At 61.0% G+C, this 15,322-nt stretch overlaps 2 protein-coding genes across 3 annotated transcripts; both read right to left on the minus strand.

Moving 5' to 3' along the window:
* On the minus strand, positions 40-7,675 carry FGF8 (fibroblast growth factor 8). 2 transcript variants are annotated; one of them, XM_021399542.1, is made up of 6 exons: positions 7,448-7,675; positions 6,827-6,948; positions 6,683-6,719; positions 4,817-4,964; positions 1,534-1,640; positions 40-670 (listed from the first exon to the last, which is right to left on the minus strand). In XM_021399542.1, exons 2-6 carry the CDS (start codon positions 6,856-6,858, stop codon positions 383-385), a joined length of 612 nt encoding a protein of 203 aa, XP_021255217.1. In that variant the 5' UTR covers positions 6,859-6,948; positions 7,448-7,675; the 3' UTR covers positions 40-382. The 2 variants fall into 2 exon arrangements, with proteins under 2 accessions (XP_021255217.1, XP_021255216.1); XM_021399541.1 differs by having other exon boundaries at positions 4,817-4,997.
* On the minus strand, positions 12,599-14,538 carry NPM3 (nucleophosmin/nucleoplasmin 3; the record flags this gene model as incomplete). The annotated part of the gene is given in 5 exon segments (XM_021398602.1): positions 12,599-13,025; positions 13,143-13,265; positions 13,436-13,529; positions 13,789-13,908; positions 14,453-14,538. Coding segments are annotated over 4 exon segments (407 nt in total), but the record flags the coding sequence as incomplete, so codon positions are not given.

Below are 15,322 nucleotides of genomic sequence, written 5' to 3' on the forward strand. Positions count from 1 at the left end.
TTCTCAACTTTTTTTTTTTTTTTTTTTTTTTTTCTTGTTTGTTTTAAATGACGATTTCCACCCCCCCACCTAGAGCTACGACAAGAAATAAAAAGTACAAACCAAAACACGACCCCAAACACTAGAACATTTCTAAGCGAAGGGCTCTTCCCCCCTTCACCAGTCTTTGAACATTTCATCTCTTGTAAAGCTGGAGTACAAAAATAGAGCCTCTTTCTTCTTCTTTTTTTTTTTTTTATCTTTTTTTTTGTTTTTGTAAAAACAGAACAACCCCCAAATTATCAACAACTAGAGCACGTAGTTCTTTTATCCTCCCCCCATCCCCTGTTTTCTTTTTCCTTTAATCACAACGTCTCTACGTCAGTCCACTGAGGGGCACGCATCACGGGCGCACCCTGGCGCTGGAGTTTCGAGTCCTTTTGCTCCTGCGGTTGAAGGGGTAGTTGAGGAACTCGAAGCGCCGGTGGGGCTCGGTGGTCTGGTGGCCCTTGGGGAGCCGCTTCATGAAGTGCACCTCGCGTTGGTGCTGCCGGGTCTTGGAGCCCTTGCGCGGGCGGCCCTTGCGGGTGAAGGCCATGTACCAGCCCTCATACTTGGCGTTCTGCAGCGCCGTGTAGTTGTTCTCCAGCACGATCTCAGTGAAGACGCAGTCCTTGCCTTTGCCATTACTCTGCGCAGGTGGGGATAGAGGGATGGGGTTCAGCAGTGGGAGTGCTTCTCGCCGCCTGACATCAGGCTGGGAGCGATGCGCCCACCCACCCTCTGGGCAGTGAGCATGGGAGGGGACAACACATGGTCCACGGGGACAATGGAATGACGTGAGGGAGGCGAGGTCCTGGCACTGCTGCCCAGAGCAGTGGGTGCCCCATCCCTGGAGGTGCCCAAGGCCGGGTTGGATGGGGCCCTGGTCTGGTGGGGGGAGGGGGGGGGGGGGAGGGGACACCCAGCACAAGGCAGGGGGTGGAACTGGGTGGGTTTAAGGTCCCTTCCAGCCCAACCTTTCTGTGATTCTACAGACTTTAGGGTCCCTTCCAATCCAACCATTCTATAACACCCACAGATGCCAGTGGCAGGGAGCACAGAACAACTGGAGGCTGAGCTCCTGCACATCAGACAAAGCACAGGGACCAGGGAGAGGACCCAAACTGTCATGGTTCCCAACTGGGTTAACATCAGCCAGCCCAAGGAAATGGAAAAACCCCTCTCAAAAATTCATTGCCCTGCCAGTATTTTGCTCATCCACCCCAGGGCAGGAGCATGGAAGCTCAGAGGGAGCGTGACTAACCGGTGTGCTCAGGGCCTGCCCCATGAAGCATCCTAACATTCCCAGCCCTTGTACCATGTAATCGGGGAGAATAGCCCAGCAATCCGCCTATTTGTTCGGGGAGATACAAGGGCACAGCCCCACGCGGCACCCGCCCTCCCCTTTCCTTGCTGCTGGACTGAGGGTTCCTTGTCCCCAGACCCCAGACAGAGCCCTGTGCCCCCCAGCCCACCTCCCAACCCAGGGGTGGGTGTCAGCCCCCGCCCTACCTTGCCAATCAGCTTCCCCTTTTTGTTCATGCAGATGTAGAACCCTGTGGCTGCCCCTTTGATGCGCACACGGCTCCCAAAGGTGTCGGTCTCGACGATGAGCTTGGCTAGGGAGAGCAGAGGGAGGAGAAAGGGGAAGGTCACAAGGATGGAGAGCCTAGTGATGCCAGCCTCCCTCCTGCCACTGCGTCCCTGCATGGCCTTGGTCACCTCACTTTGTCACCTGCAGCAGCTCTGCCTTGCCCAGATCCACGTGGCTCAGGTGCCATGGAGGTAACCCAGAAAGAGACAGGGAACTCAGGGGACAAGCCAGCTGCCCTGCACAGTGCTCTGCCAGATGTCCCCAGCCCATGGGGACACCGCACTGAGCTGGGGCTGCAGGAGGAACAGTGACTTTGCAGCTGGCAGGAGAGGCGTGAAGGGTACGGCCATCCTTTTAATGCCTTTCACCTTTGCGTGAGTCGAGAGGGCGTATTGATTTGGTCTCAGTTTTTTAATGGAGGCATCGATTGACTTCCGAAGGAGCTATGCAAATCGCCGGGTCGATGGGCCGCCTATAAATAGACCTGTCACCTTCCCTCCTGCCACCACCCTGGGAACAGGGCATCCTCCTCCCCGCCCTGCCACCCCCCGGCAGCTCCTCCTGGGGCAAACCCCAAATCCAACAGCAGCAGCAGGGCCGTGCTGTGCCAGGTGCCAAAGGTTTCCCCACGAAATACCACCTGAGGCTGTCCCATCTCACCACCACGTCCTGCCGTTCATCAGCCCCCACTGTCGCCCACCCGAATTCAGAGGACACTCAGAGCACACAGCCTCTGTCCCACAGGGTGCCACTGCCCCATCCCTGCTCTCCCAGCTCTACAGAGGGGATGCTCATTTCCTCAGGACCACGATGCAGCCTGATTTTACCAGAGCCCCCCATGATGACCAGCAGCCTGGAGCCCCACAGGGCAGCGGGTGGCTTTGCAGCGACGCTGCTGAATGGCAGACCCAGGCCGTGTGCTCACTAAACCCAGCCTGAGCCGTGCTGCAGGACCTTGAGTAAATCACTGCCTCTGTCTCCGTGACACCTTGATCCTGCACCAAGCATGGGGACTTCTCCCACAGCACCTCACCCCAAGCACCCCATGCACCATCCCACAGCCCCAGCCAGGCTCAGAGCCACGACATATGGCAAGGGCCGCCCTCACTCCATGCCAGCCGCTTGTATGGGTGCTCACCGTCCCTAAACCGCTGAGCCAGGGACCCCCATTCACCCGTATGGGGGAGGATTGATCCTGGAGGCAGTAAAAGGTTTGAGGAGAATTGATTTTTCCCTGCTCTCTCCCAGAGATAGGAAGAGCAGGGAGGGAGGGAGGGAGGAAGGGAGGAGGAGGGCAGGCATGGATGCACGGTGCTCCTCTCTGGCCCTGCAGCCGTCACCCTGCAGGATGGGGACAGCCCCGAGCGAAGGGATCGCAGAGGGTGAACAGACAGACAGCACCGCAGGAGCGGGAGGGAGAAGGCGGCCACACTGCCGGGGATGAGAAGGAGTCCATCAGATATTGACAATTAAGACAGATAACCGAGAGCACCGGGCTCAATGTGAAGTCGGCTGTAAAAACGTCAGCGTGGGGAAAGGGGTCACCCGCAAAAATAAATCAGCGCCTTCTGCGCCCGCCCCAAAAATCAGATTAAAAAAAAAACACACAGCATAAGGAAGGGCCCTTTCTAACGCAGGGCGTTTGCTTCTGACAAACATTTCGGGGAGACCTTTTCTCTCCCTATTTAAGGGATGGGGGGAGCTTAACATTTTCAACTCTGTTCTTTCACTGAAGTGACAGATTTATCCCAGAAAAGTTATGTTTCGTGCTCAAACTTTGAAGGGAAAGCGGCTACGTAAATGCTGAAAAAATGCAGCGAGACACACTTGATCCCCCAACTGGACTGCGAAGAGGAGAAAGTATTCAGGAAATGTTAAAAAAGGTGAAAGTAAGAAGCGATTTAATAGCTCTTCCAGACATGGGGGCCTCCCTGGAGATTCATATAGAACAATCCCGAACCTCTATTTTAACATTTACAGACTTGCAACTCCTAAAACTTTACATCTGAAAAACTGCTTGTTCTCTTTCTGCTTTAGATCAGCCTTCGTTTTCCTGCCCCGCTCCTCAGATGCTTCTCCTCTTTTATTACGTTTTAATAGAGTTTTTCGAGCCGCCGCCGCGCGTCCCCTCCTTTTGGCCTTATTTAAACCTGGAGGTGCGGAGCTGCCTTGAAAAGCCAGGCGTTGCAGGGCTAAAGCCAGAGGAGGCTTTGGGGTTTGCTCAGCCCTTTCGCTCGGGAAGCTGGCTGACACCCCTTCGATCCGGGAATGGCTCCCTGCTAATGCCACGCATGGGATTCCGCGCGCACGGCTGAAGGTCGGCGCGACATCGGCGGCCAAAGCAAAAAGGGGAATAAAATAGCAACACCAAACCAACCGGGGAAGGGGAAGGAAGCAAAGTGGTTCTACTAATCTCCCCCAACAAGAAAGGGAAATTGCGGCTAATGCCAAAGAACAACAGTTGGGATGGCTCCGTACGGCACACGCCAACATGGGCACCTCCTGTCTGCAAGGGAGCGGGGCACGGTGCCCCACCGAGCACGGATGGGGCCGACACCGCTGTCCCCGTATGACACCGGCACGCGTGGCCGAGGTGCCCTGGCTTCGGGTGGCTGCAGCGTGGCACTGCTCTCCTCCCCAGGGAACCATGGGCTGGGGATCACAGGGGGCCAGGAGTGGTACGGCAGCAGGAGGGCTGCGTGCAGCTCAGGTTCTGCAAGTTGCAGGCCCCCTGGCTTGGTCTCCTCCTCGCCCGCAGCCAATGCCTCACTGATCCCACACTCCTTGCTCAGGAAGGGGAAGCACTGGGGATACATGGGGGAAAACATCGCTTCAGACAGCTCTAACTCAGGGCAGGTCTCCAGAGCAGCACTTCACCTACAATTTCAACCCCCTCACCTCTTTTCTTTTCCAGTTTTACCCTCTGTTTCTCCCCCAAAGGAAGAATCAGAGATGCTCAGAGCTGCCTGTGCCAAACCGAGCCTTGCAAGTCAGGTGCACAGCAGCAGCAAGCAGCACCCACCCCACAAGCACCCAAACCCACTGAGCTCTGACCTTGCCGTTCTCCCTTCACAAACCCCCGCACGCGCCCAACGATCCTAACGATTCCTGGCCAACCAGCAGAACGGCAACCATCAACCGGCGTGCAGCACTGCGGACACCTCCCTGCCCCCCCACCCCCTCGGCTGCGTCCTTCCTTACCGTGCACGTCCCCGTCCTCGGCCATCGCATTGATTTTCTTGTTGTCCAAGATCTGCACGTGCTTCCCGCTGGTCCGGCTGTACAGCTGGTAGGTGCGCACGAGCCGCCGGCTGAGCTGATCTGTCACCAGGCTCTGCTCCCTCACATGCTGTGTAAAATTAGGTGGGGACTGAACAGTTACCTTTAGGAAATTAAAAAATATACGACACACCATTATAATCTCTACTCCTCAGAGGGGCGAACGGGCTGAGCAAGGATCGCCGGCGCCTGCAGAGGAGGAGCAGAGTCAATGGGATGGGGGGACCTGAGCACTTCGGGACTGGGATCCCCCTAAGGGATGTGGGTGTCTCAGGGGTGTGATGGGGCTCGGTGACCCCCAAGCTCAGTGCGTCCCAGCTGGCGCGGGGGAACATGAGATGGGATATACAGCTGCCAGGACCCCCATTTTCCCCCAGACACCCCACTTTTCATGCCCCAAATCCACAGATGAGGCAGAGCTATGAGCCGTCAGGACACCGCTCCCTTCACCGGGTACCTATGGCGCAAACCCCAAAGAGCGCCGTACCCATGCGTAAGCCATCCCTGGCTGTCACCCCCATCTCCATCCCAGCACCGACCCCAGTCCCAAAGCAGCAGCCGACCCGACCCCTCCAGACCTGCTGCTCCTGGGCTGTAAGCGATTTTAGGATCAGCCCGACCCGCTCCCCCCATCCCCAGCACAGGGCTCCTTTCCCCCCTCGTCTCCAACCCCTCTTTTAAGTCCGGAAAGTTTCGCTGCTCGCTGACATTTATAAAGACGTATTCTGAGCAAATGTTAGCGGGCCGCTCCTTTCAACACCAGCAGGCCGGGACTACCCCCGCCACCCCCACGTCAAACGGGAACATTCCCCACCACCACCAGGTCCCAATAAAAGCCGGAGCCGCCGCTCTCCCGAAGGCGCCCGTCCATGGCTATCTCCCCTCGGCAGTGCCACCCCTCTGCCTCCGCGCGCTTCCTACAGCCGCCTTTGGGCAACGCCGCGGACTCTCCCGGCCCTGATGAGGGTTCCATGTGGAGGAGAGGTCATTAGCCGTGCTGCTCCGTCTCGTCCTCCAAAATATTACAGCTATGTTTTATACAGCCGCACACTCCTTTGCTACGGGGCTGGAAACTCCATCTTTTTTTTTTTTTTTTCTCCCGAGCTTCCAATGAAATAATAATAATAATAATAATAATAATAAAAAGCGGCTTAAGGAGTGTTTTCAAAATGCTTCTGCACCTGTGGCCCCGGGGGAGGGGGTTTCGCCCCACTTTGCACACACGGGCACTGCCCCATCTCCCGCTGACGCTCCTGGCCCCAGTGATGCCAACCAGCAGCGGCAATGTTCAGCTGGAGCAAAATCTACGCTTTTTAGTAAGGAAATGGATTTTTTTTTTCCTTTTTCTTCTCTCCCCCCTTTTTTCCTTCCTTCCTTCTTTCTTTCTTCCTTCTTTCCTTCCTTCTTTCTTTCCTTCCTTCTTTCCTTCTTTTCCCCATTCTTTCTTTCCTTCCTTCTCCTTTTCCTTTTTCTTCCCTTTTCTCTTTTCCTTTTTTTTTCCCCTTTTCTTTTTTTTCTCCCCTTTTTTCTTCCCTTCCCTCCCCCTTTTTCTTAATTCTACTTCACTTTTCAGGGGCGAACGGGAGGATCCAGCACCCGAAGCCCCTATAACCCGGGCGGGCGGGGGCCCTCCTACCCCCGCACCCCATCCCGCGCCCGGGGTGCATCTGCCCGCTCCCTGCTCATTCCAGCGGGGCGAGTGTCGTTCGCGGGGCTTTAACCCGACCCCCTCCTCCAGACCCCCGGCCCCGAGGGGCGAACAAAGCCGGCGGCGGAGCGGGCGCTTACCTGGGCTTGCAAGCAGAGGACGAACAAGTGCATGAACCTGGGGAGGGGGGAGACAGAAAGCGGGAGAGAGGTGTGAGCCGGGGGGCTGCGGGGAGGAAAGGAGGGAGGGCTGGGGGCAGGCGGAGGGAGGGCTGCGGTACTCACACGTAGCTGAAGAGCGAGGAGCAGGGGTCCATCGCGGAGCGCTGCGGGGTCGGCGGCCCTGAGCCCGGCGGCGGGGTGGGGAGGGGGGAGCGGCGCTGCTCGGCTCCTCGGCTCCTCTCGCCCTGCCTCGCCCCGAGGAAAGGAGGGCACAAGCGGCTACAGAAGGGGAAAGGCCCCCGCCGGCCCGCCCGCCCGCCCAGCCCCCGGGGGAGCGCGGCCGGCAGCCCCCCGCCGCGGGGAGCCCCCCGCCCCGCTCCTCTCCGCTCCGCTGCCGGCCCGGGAGGCGGCGGGGGCGGAGAGCCCGGGGGGCGGCCCCGGCGGGGCGGCAGCGCAGGGGGACCTCCGGCGGTGGCCGCTCGGGGGTGGCACTACGGGCTGAGCCGGCGGAGGGATGCCGTCCCCGCGCCGTGCCTCAGTTTCCCCATCTGTAAAACGAGGACTTAAGGGTCCGCGTTGTGGATTGGGGCCGAGCCCTCTCGCCGGACGTGTCAGACATTAAAAGGATTACCGGGGCGGAGGGGTGGGCAGGAGTTTCGAGAGGCTGAGCAAACAGCGCAGCCGGGGGTACTGGGCAGCGGGACCACCCCCCCCTTCCACCGGCCATCCCCGCCGGGCGCTTACCTGGAGGGGCGGCCGTCCGTCAGCACCGGCTGCGCGGGGCCATGGAGCCGCGGCGGGACGGGGCTCAGCCCCGCAGCCCGGGTAAGGCCGCCGAGGGCTGCATTGTTCGGCGAGCCCCGCTGCTCCCGGCCCCGCCACCTGTTGCGCACCGGGGCGGGGGCTGCGGCGGGGCTGCGGCGGACGGGCGGGACCCCGGGGCCGGTACCTGGCCGGGGCCGCCTGCTCCGCGCTGAGTGACAGCCGCTAATTTGCCGGCCGTGCCCCGCTGCCGGTCCCCGCGCTCCCCGCGCCCTCCTTTATCTTATCAGAGCCCATAATTACAATTGCTATTTTGTTTCCTCGAATCAGCAATCAGCGCTATCTGCCGCCGCTGGAAAGGCAGCTCCTGTCAGCCGGCCTCTGAGTGACAGCGCACACACAGCGCTCCTGCGCGGCCCTCCCGCACCGGCACACACACACACACGCACACGCACACACACACATACGCGCACCCCGCAGCCCCGCACAGCCCTCCCTACCCTGCACACACACTGCCGCCCAGCTCGCTCATTCCCCGCCTGAGCAAGCGCTGGGAGTGGGCACTGCGCGTTGCCATCGCCTTCTTCCCGGTGCAAAAGAGCGGGGGGACGTTTCTGAAGGGTTTTCCTAAACGCCGAGGAAAGCGCCGCGCTGAGCCCACATTCACCCGGGGGCTGCAGGGCAGGAGCTGGGGGTGCTCAGCCCACGGGTCCGGCTCGGAGCAAAGCCCTCTACACCGACCCCGTGTGCCAGGCAGCTCCGTGCCCACGAGCCAAGCACCAAAGCGGGCAGCACCGGGTGCTCCCAACGCCCTACAGTGGAACAATCCTGCCTTTCTTATGCACCAAAAAGAAAGGGCTCCGGATGCAGCACCTCTCTCCCAGATGCCACTCGTGGTCACCCCTGCGTGGGCACGGGGTCAGGCCACACAGCACCCTGCCACGCACAGAGCGTGCACAACTGCACTGCGTCCCATTTGCAGTGTGCTGGGGGGGGTCGGAAGCGGCCAGGGGCTGGTGGCTCCGTGTGCCCCCTGCCCTCAGCAAACAGGCTCGAGTGCCAGCACAGCTGTGACACGGGGATCACCCACGGGCGGCCACACGTCGCTGACACAATGACAAACAGTGCTCCTGCTGCTGCCACGGCCCCACAGCCCCGTCCTTCCCCTTTATGCAGGTGAGGGATGCCACGGGATTGGGAACTGGGCTTCACTCGTGTCTGGTTCTCCTGCTGGGCAGAGAAACCCCAGCCTGAGACACGGAGCTGAGCTGCCGTGGGGCAGGGGAAGAAATCCCATCCTGGCAAAGAGCTGCAGATGTGGGGTGTCCCTGCTGCCCCAGCTGTCACCTCTGGGGAGGCAGCCAGCACGACCCCATTGGGTTCTGATGCTGAATGCTGTGGGTGAAGCGTCAAACATCCACAGAGATGTGAGCTCTGTTCCCTTCATCCTTTTCCGTAGGGCTGGGGATATCCAGGTCGGGGCTTTTTCCCCCAGGTCACCCTCATGCCTTGCCATGGCTAATGGTGAATGCTCAGGAAGGCAGCCCGCAGTCAGGGCGCTGGTGGCCAGAGGGGCCCCCGGGCTGTCCCAGCCAGACCGATCCAAGGAGCAGACAGCAGCGGGGCCGTCTTATCCTCCTATTTGCTCCACTGTGAAATATCCCTCACAGCCTCCTCAGCTCAGCTGGGCCCCAGCTCCGGCACCATCCCTGCCCACAGCCCAGAGGGGCCCTTCTGTCAGAGAAGGGCAGGGACTGCAGTTCCCCATGAGCCCCCAGCACTGCTGGGACAGGGACAAGGAGCACAGCACCAATCCCAACTGATGGAGGAGAGCGGCACCTGCAAGGTGCACACTGACACCCCTGTGAGGGTGAGAAGAACTTCTCTCTGCAGGCCTGGGTGCTTGGCCACACACCCCCAAACAGGCACACAGAGACCTCCCGGCAGAGCCAGAGGGACCCCACTCCCCCTACTCGCGCCCTCCCCAGCCCTGCCTGCAGCATTAATGGGGCGTTGTGGAGGCAGCAGCAGCTCTCCTCCATGGCTGAGCGGTGCTGGGCAGCCCGGGGCGATCCCACCACTCGCCATTAACTCGGTGTTCCCCCCCCCAACCAAGGGCCAGACCCCACCATGATGCGTTACATGGGAATGACCTCGTCTGCACTACCCACAGCACCAGGAGCAGGGAGGGGGGCACGGCCGCTCCCCATTGATTCTCCTCTCTATTCAGTTCTGGCACCAGGGCTGAGCGCAGTGGGAACGCTGGGACAGGAGAACAGCAGCACGGGGCTGCACCCACCCTGCACGGATCCAGCCATGGTGGTGTGGCCCCATTGGGTCAATGCACACAGAGGGCTTGGAGGTGAGCCAAGGACACTGGTAAAGATCAGAGAGCATCCAGGAGCTGCGTGGGGAACAGCAATGGGGAGAGGGACCCCCAGGCCGTACAGACCACAAGGAGGGAGAACTGGTAAAGGTCCCACCAAGTCCCACTGCTGGGCTTGAGTTAGATGGAAGCTGTCGATGAGGGCACTTTGTGTCGGATCAATTAATAAAGAAGGCGATAGCCCCAGTCCTGAGTAATTTAAATGTGAGGTTGGGCGTTCTGGAGTCCATCTGCTCTGCACACAGCAGACTGACCAGGGGGACCACAGCCCTTGTGTGTGGGAAAATGGTGCCACACGCAGATGAGAGCAAGCACATGTGGTGCTCGAGCGTCTCCACCCCATCCCTGCTCCTGGCACGGACCAGACAGCACCTCCAGGACCTGCTCCCAGCGCACCGCTGGCTGGTGCAGCCCACAAAGCACCCTCCTCTTGGCCCGCAGCACATCTGACTTTGGTTTGGGTCCTCCTGGGAAGAAGATGCCTGCACCCAGCCCTGCGGGGGGGATAAGCCTAAAACCAACAGCGGTGGCTGGGGGGGCTGTCGGCTGGCTGTAACTCTACCTCCGTTTGTTTGCTTATAGCATCCACCCAAAATGCCCGTGTGTGTGTGTCTCCGGGCCCCTGTGTCAGTGGCAGCTGAACTGCTGACCCCAGGAGTTTGCAAAACATCAGGGTTATGGCCCCTCGGACATCCCAGGCTGGTGGAGATGTTGCTCATCCCAACCCCGTCCTGGGGAACCAGCCCCAGGCACCCTGCATGGGGACAAGGGGAGAGGTGGTGGGGCCAGTGAGAGCCAACCCCAGAGGAGGGGTGAGGTGGGCACGCTCCCCATCGCACCTGCTACTCTTTGTGCCAGCCCCGTGGACTTACCCACTTATCCAAGCTCATCCCTCCAGCTCCCACCACAGACACCAAATCCTGCCCATCTCCCCTAAGAACAGGGGAATACCAGGTCCTGCCACAGACCCTGAATTCCACTGGGCACAGCCAGGCCTGGCAGGGAGTCATGGCCGGTGGTGACAGCTCTGCCAGCACCAGGGCCATCCCAGCCTGCAGCGATTAGAGGGGTCGGAGGGCAGGACGCCTGTGACCCCAGGGTGTCTCGGCTGTGGCTGTCGGGTGCAAAGCTGCCATCACTGCTTGGGGATGCGGGAGGGGACAGAGTAGCAGAGCGGTGCTGTGCAGATGGAAGTTCCTGCTGTGCAGTAGTGGGCACAGACCTCAACTACCCGACACCACCCAACCATGTTCACTTCTAACACCTGCCCTGGGTGCTTATGGCTTTGGGCCCATCTCGTGGCACAAGCCGTGCTCCAGCATCACCAGGCACTGCCCCAGCTGCGCACCGCAGCCCTGGCTGTGCTGGGCATCCATTCAGCCACCAGTACCCGAGGATGAAAGCAACTTGAGAACAGAAGCGGAGCACTGATGGAGCAGGGGACCAGCCCCACCTACAGCACGGCTACAGCTGTGCCTCGCACGGGTTGCCCACGATCAGAGTGCCCCAGGGATGCAATAGCAGGGAGGGATCCACCCCCTGGGGTACGTCAGCATCCAGCACCCTGGTACCACAGCCCCAGGAAGGAGGGATGCTCAGAGCCACCCACCTCCTGGACCCCACGCACCACAGCACGGTTGTACCCAAGCTCACCCACTCTCCTCCAGCCCTGTTTGTTTGCCCAAGGCATTTGCGGCCGGTGGCACCTGCTTCGATACCATCAGCTCGGCGAAGGAAGCTGCTCACCTAGCGTGACCCCTGTAATCCCATCCTCCCCCATTAACAGGCCCCCTCCCAGCCCCCTGCCATCGCAGCATTCATTTCCCTCTCCCCGAGCACATCCAGGCTGTGACATTACTGGACAGGGGGAGCAAGCCTCCCCAAAGCACCACCAAGAGAGCTCCTGGCAGTGCCAGCCCCCCCAGCCCCTCCGTGTGCCCCTCTGGGTCATTCCCTCTCACAGAACTGCCCCTCTTGCCACAGCCCCTTGCCCCAGCATCCCCGAGGCAACCAGCACCTTGGCATCCTCTTCTTCTACCTTACAAGATCCCAAATGCCATCTGACATCAGCCCGCACAGCCTCCCCCACCCGGTACCACTCTCCTCACCCCACTCCAGTCGCTCCCCCAGCCCAGCCCGGCAGGAGAGCTTGTTAAAAATGATCTACGGGCTCTTATCTGTCCCAGGGAGGAAGCAGGACCAAGCCCCGGCCGATAAATCAGCCCCGATGCAGTCCAAGCACCCAGCTGCTCCCGCTGCACCGGTAGCCGGACGGTTTGGGCAGAAGGGCAGCTCAACCCCGGGACTTGGTGTAGGATGGCAGGCAAGATGGAGAAACCCCAAACGGGTCAGGGAGTGCCGCTCGCCTCTCTGGAAGCAGACGTGGGTTTCCTGCCCGGGAGGGTCCGCAGAGCCCACGCACCCGAGGACACCTACGAGGTCCCGCGCTTTGCAGGGCCCCATCCCGCATGCCGCGGCCGCAGCTCCAGCTCCAGCTCCATTCACCCTGCACTCCCCTCCCGCACCGCCGGCACAGGGCTGCCCGGACCCCGTCCCCGCTGCGAGGCAGGGCCGCCGCGCTGCCCGCCTGCCACCTAGCGGCCCCCGAGGAGCGACCCGGAGCCCCCCCACACCCCCCCCGCCTCCTGGGCCCCACACACCAACATAGAACCCTTCCCCTCCTCCCCGTGCCTCGGTTTCCCTGCACGGATCGGCGACACCCCCGAGCACGGGAGGAACCTGCCAGCCACCGCACCAAGCCCGCACCTTTATTCAGCGTGTCAAAACGGTTCTACAGAGCGGACTGACCCAGAAGCTCCCAGCACCGTCCTGGAAGCGAGGACGCCGCCTCCCACCGCTGCCACCACGCGCAGCCGCCGGGGCAGGGCACGCCGAGCACTGCAGAGCCAGCAGGGCCGTGCACACAGCAGAGGTCCAGGGCAGCAAAAAGGCACAGGGTGAGCACCGCCATCCCCGAAACCCAGCGCGGGAGTGGGGAGACGGGACCACCTCCCGTGGATGTGGGAAAGGAGACAGCTCGGTGCTGGGAGCGGCCCTGGCCCACCGCCCCCGAAAGGTACAACAGAAAATTAAAAAAAAAACGCAGCAAAAGTTGAGGTCCTGGTGAGAGGGGTCTGAGGTAACAGCTGTCTGTGGAGAAGTCCCAGCGAGCACCTGGAGGAAGAAGCAGACTGAGATCAGCATCCCCCGCAGCGGGTCCCACTCGGCACCAGTGCCCCGTGGCGGGGCAGCACCCCCCACCGCCCACTGCAGAGCTGCCCAGCCCCTTACCTCGCCAGGAGACAAGTCACTGCTTCCTTCTCTCCTTCTTGGCCGGCACGATGGGCGCCATCTCCTCCTCAGACACATCATCGTCTTCATCGTCCTCCTCAAAGGAAGCATCATCCCTGTGCACTGGAACACAGACAGGCAGGTCACTGACTGGGGGAGGGCTCTGGGGAACCGGCACCGAGCACGCGTGCTGGGAAGCACCAGGTGCAGCTCACACGGGCTCCCTGGCTGGCACACAAGCTGGAGCATGCACCTTGCTCCTTCCCCGCCCTTCCCCAGCCACGAGCCCTTACAGATCTGGTGCCAGCCGGCGAGGTGCACGGGGCCAGAGCCTGCTGCCAGGCGGAACGTCACCGGAGGCTGCAGCTTGAAGTTGTCCAGGCTCAGCTGCAAAGAGATGGAGCAGAGTTAGCGGTGGAAGCAGGACACAGAGCATCCCACACTCCTCAGCCTGGCACTCGGCCCAGCTGGCCGCATCCTTCCCACCTCACCTCCACCCACTGTACCTTGTTTTTCCAGCCCCCTGGATCAGCCCCCACCACGTGATTGCTATTTATGGAAAACGATCAGGTCTACACCACACACATTCTTTTGCACAAGCCACAGAGCTGCGTTCCCACCACCAGCTGGAGGCTGGAGCTCTCACCAAGGGCTGGCACGACAATTTCAGGTTTGCCACCGGCACAGCGATCTCCTGGTTCTTGTGGTTTCGCCCGACGACCTCCACCACGTTGCACTCATCCTTGGCACCATCTGTGAGGCACACCTGGGGAGGATACAAACTTCCGATGGGCACAAGCTGGCTGCCAGCTCCTAGGGGAGAGTGCAGAGATCCCCCCCAGCAATTGCCCCTTAGCACTGTGCCCTTCCAGCTGGGACAGCCGTTCCTGCAGCTGCTTCAAGAGATGGCAGCTGGGCTGCACTTTCTGCTGACCAGAGCCTTGCTGGCAGCTCCTGTGCTCCCAGGACAGAATGCAGACACCAGGGAGAGCCAAATACCTGGGCTTAGAGAACAATGGGCCAGGGACCCAGCTGGTGGGGGCCCCAGCAAAGTCAAATACAAGGAAAAATACCTTCCTCTGCCCTACAACTGGGGTGTTCTAGAGGCTGCCTCCTGACACCACTTTGCTCCAGCAGCTCCAGCTGACTGACAGCAACAGCCCCATGTGAGCAGCCAGGGCTGAGAGCTCAGCCCAGGGCATCCCCTGGTGCAGCTGGGCCAGGGAGGGGGAGTGAGCCTGGATGGGGGGGGGTGAGGCTGTGGGTCTCCACAGGAGAGGGCGAGCACACTTTGTTCTCCTCTATCTTACCACAGACAAGGCCAAAACGTGGTCAGAGTCATCATCCTCATCCACCTGAAACGTGTAGGACTTGGTGCTGGCAGTCAGCTCGCAGCCTGGAAGCAAAAGCAAAAAAAAGCTGAAGTGAGAGTTACATGGCCCTGAAATGCCACGGGGTCCCCAGGGCGGCGGAGCCTGCGGGGTCCCTGAGACACGCTGCTTTTCTGATGACCCCAAGATAGCATCCCCACGAGCTGCACGCCCAGCTCAGCGCCCTGTGGGGACAGACCTCAGCAGGGCGCGGGGACTGGCAGCAGTTCTCCAGGCTGAGTCTAGAGGCACTGTGTCACGCGTGTCTCCGAACTGCTACGAGAGCAAAATTACTCAGCGGACCGCGGCGAGGAACGCAAGGCAGAGCGCCCGGGGCGTGTTCGCTTATTGCAGGGTGATTCATCCGTGGGAAGCGGACGGGAAAAGCGTGGAGCTGAGCCCTGCGCGCCACACACCGGGCTCGCGATGGAGGGGGAGGAATCAGGCTCAGCGAAAGCGGGACAAGGAATGAAAGCCAGGTGCCTGGAAAGCCGCGGGGCTGCTCCGCTTTGCAGGGCCACGCCGCGATGGCCGGCTTTGGGCTGGGGACGGCCCCGAGCACGTGTGCGCCGGGAGAGCGGCGCGGCCACGTGTAGGGCTCGGCCGGCTCCCGGGGGGAGGAAGAGGAGGAGGAAGAGGAGGAGGAAGGCTAGGGCCGCCCACTCGGCCCCGGCACGGGACGGAGCAGCCGGGATGAGCCGGCAGCGCACGTGGGAACGCCGGCCGCTCCTCCCCCCCCCCTCCGGCGGCCGTACACGTGTGCCCGTGCCCCGGCCGTGCACGTGGCTCTCCCTAACGTCCCTCCCAGCC

Source organism: Numida meleagris, chromosome 5 (genome assembly GCF_002078875.1).
Source record: "Numida meleagris isolate 19003 breed g44 Domestic line chromosome 5, NumMel1.0, whole genome shotgun sequence".
NCBI lineage: Eukaryota > Metazoa > Chordata > Aves > Galliformes > Numididae > Numida > Numida meleagris.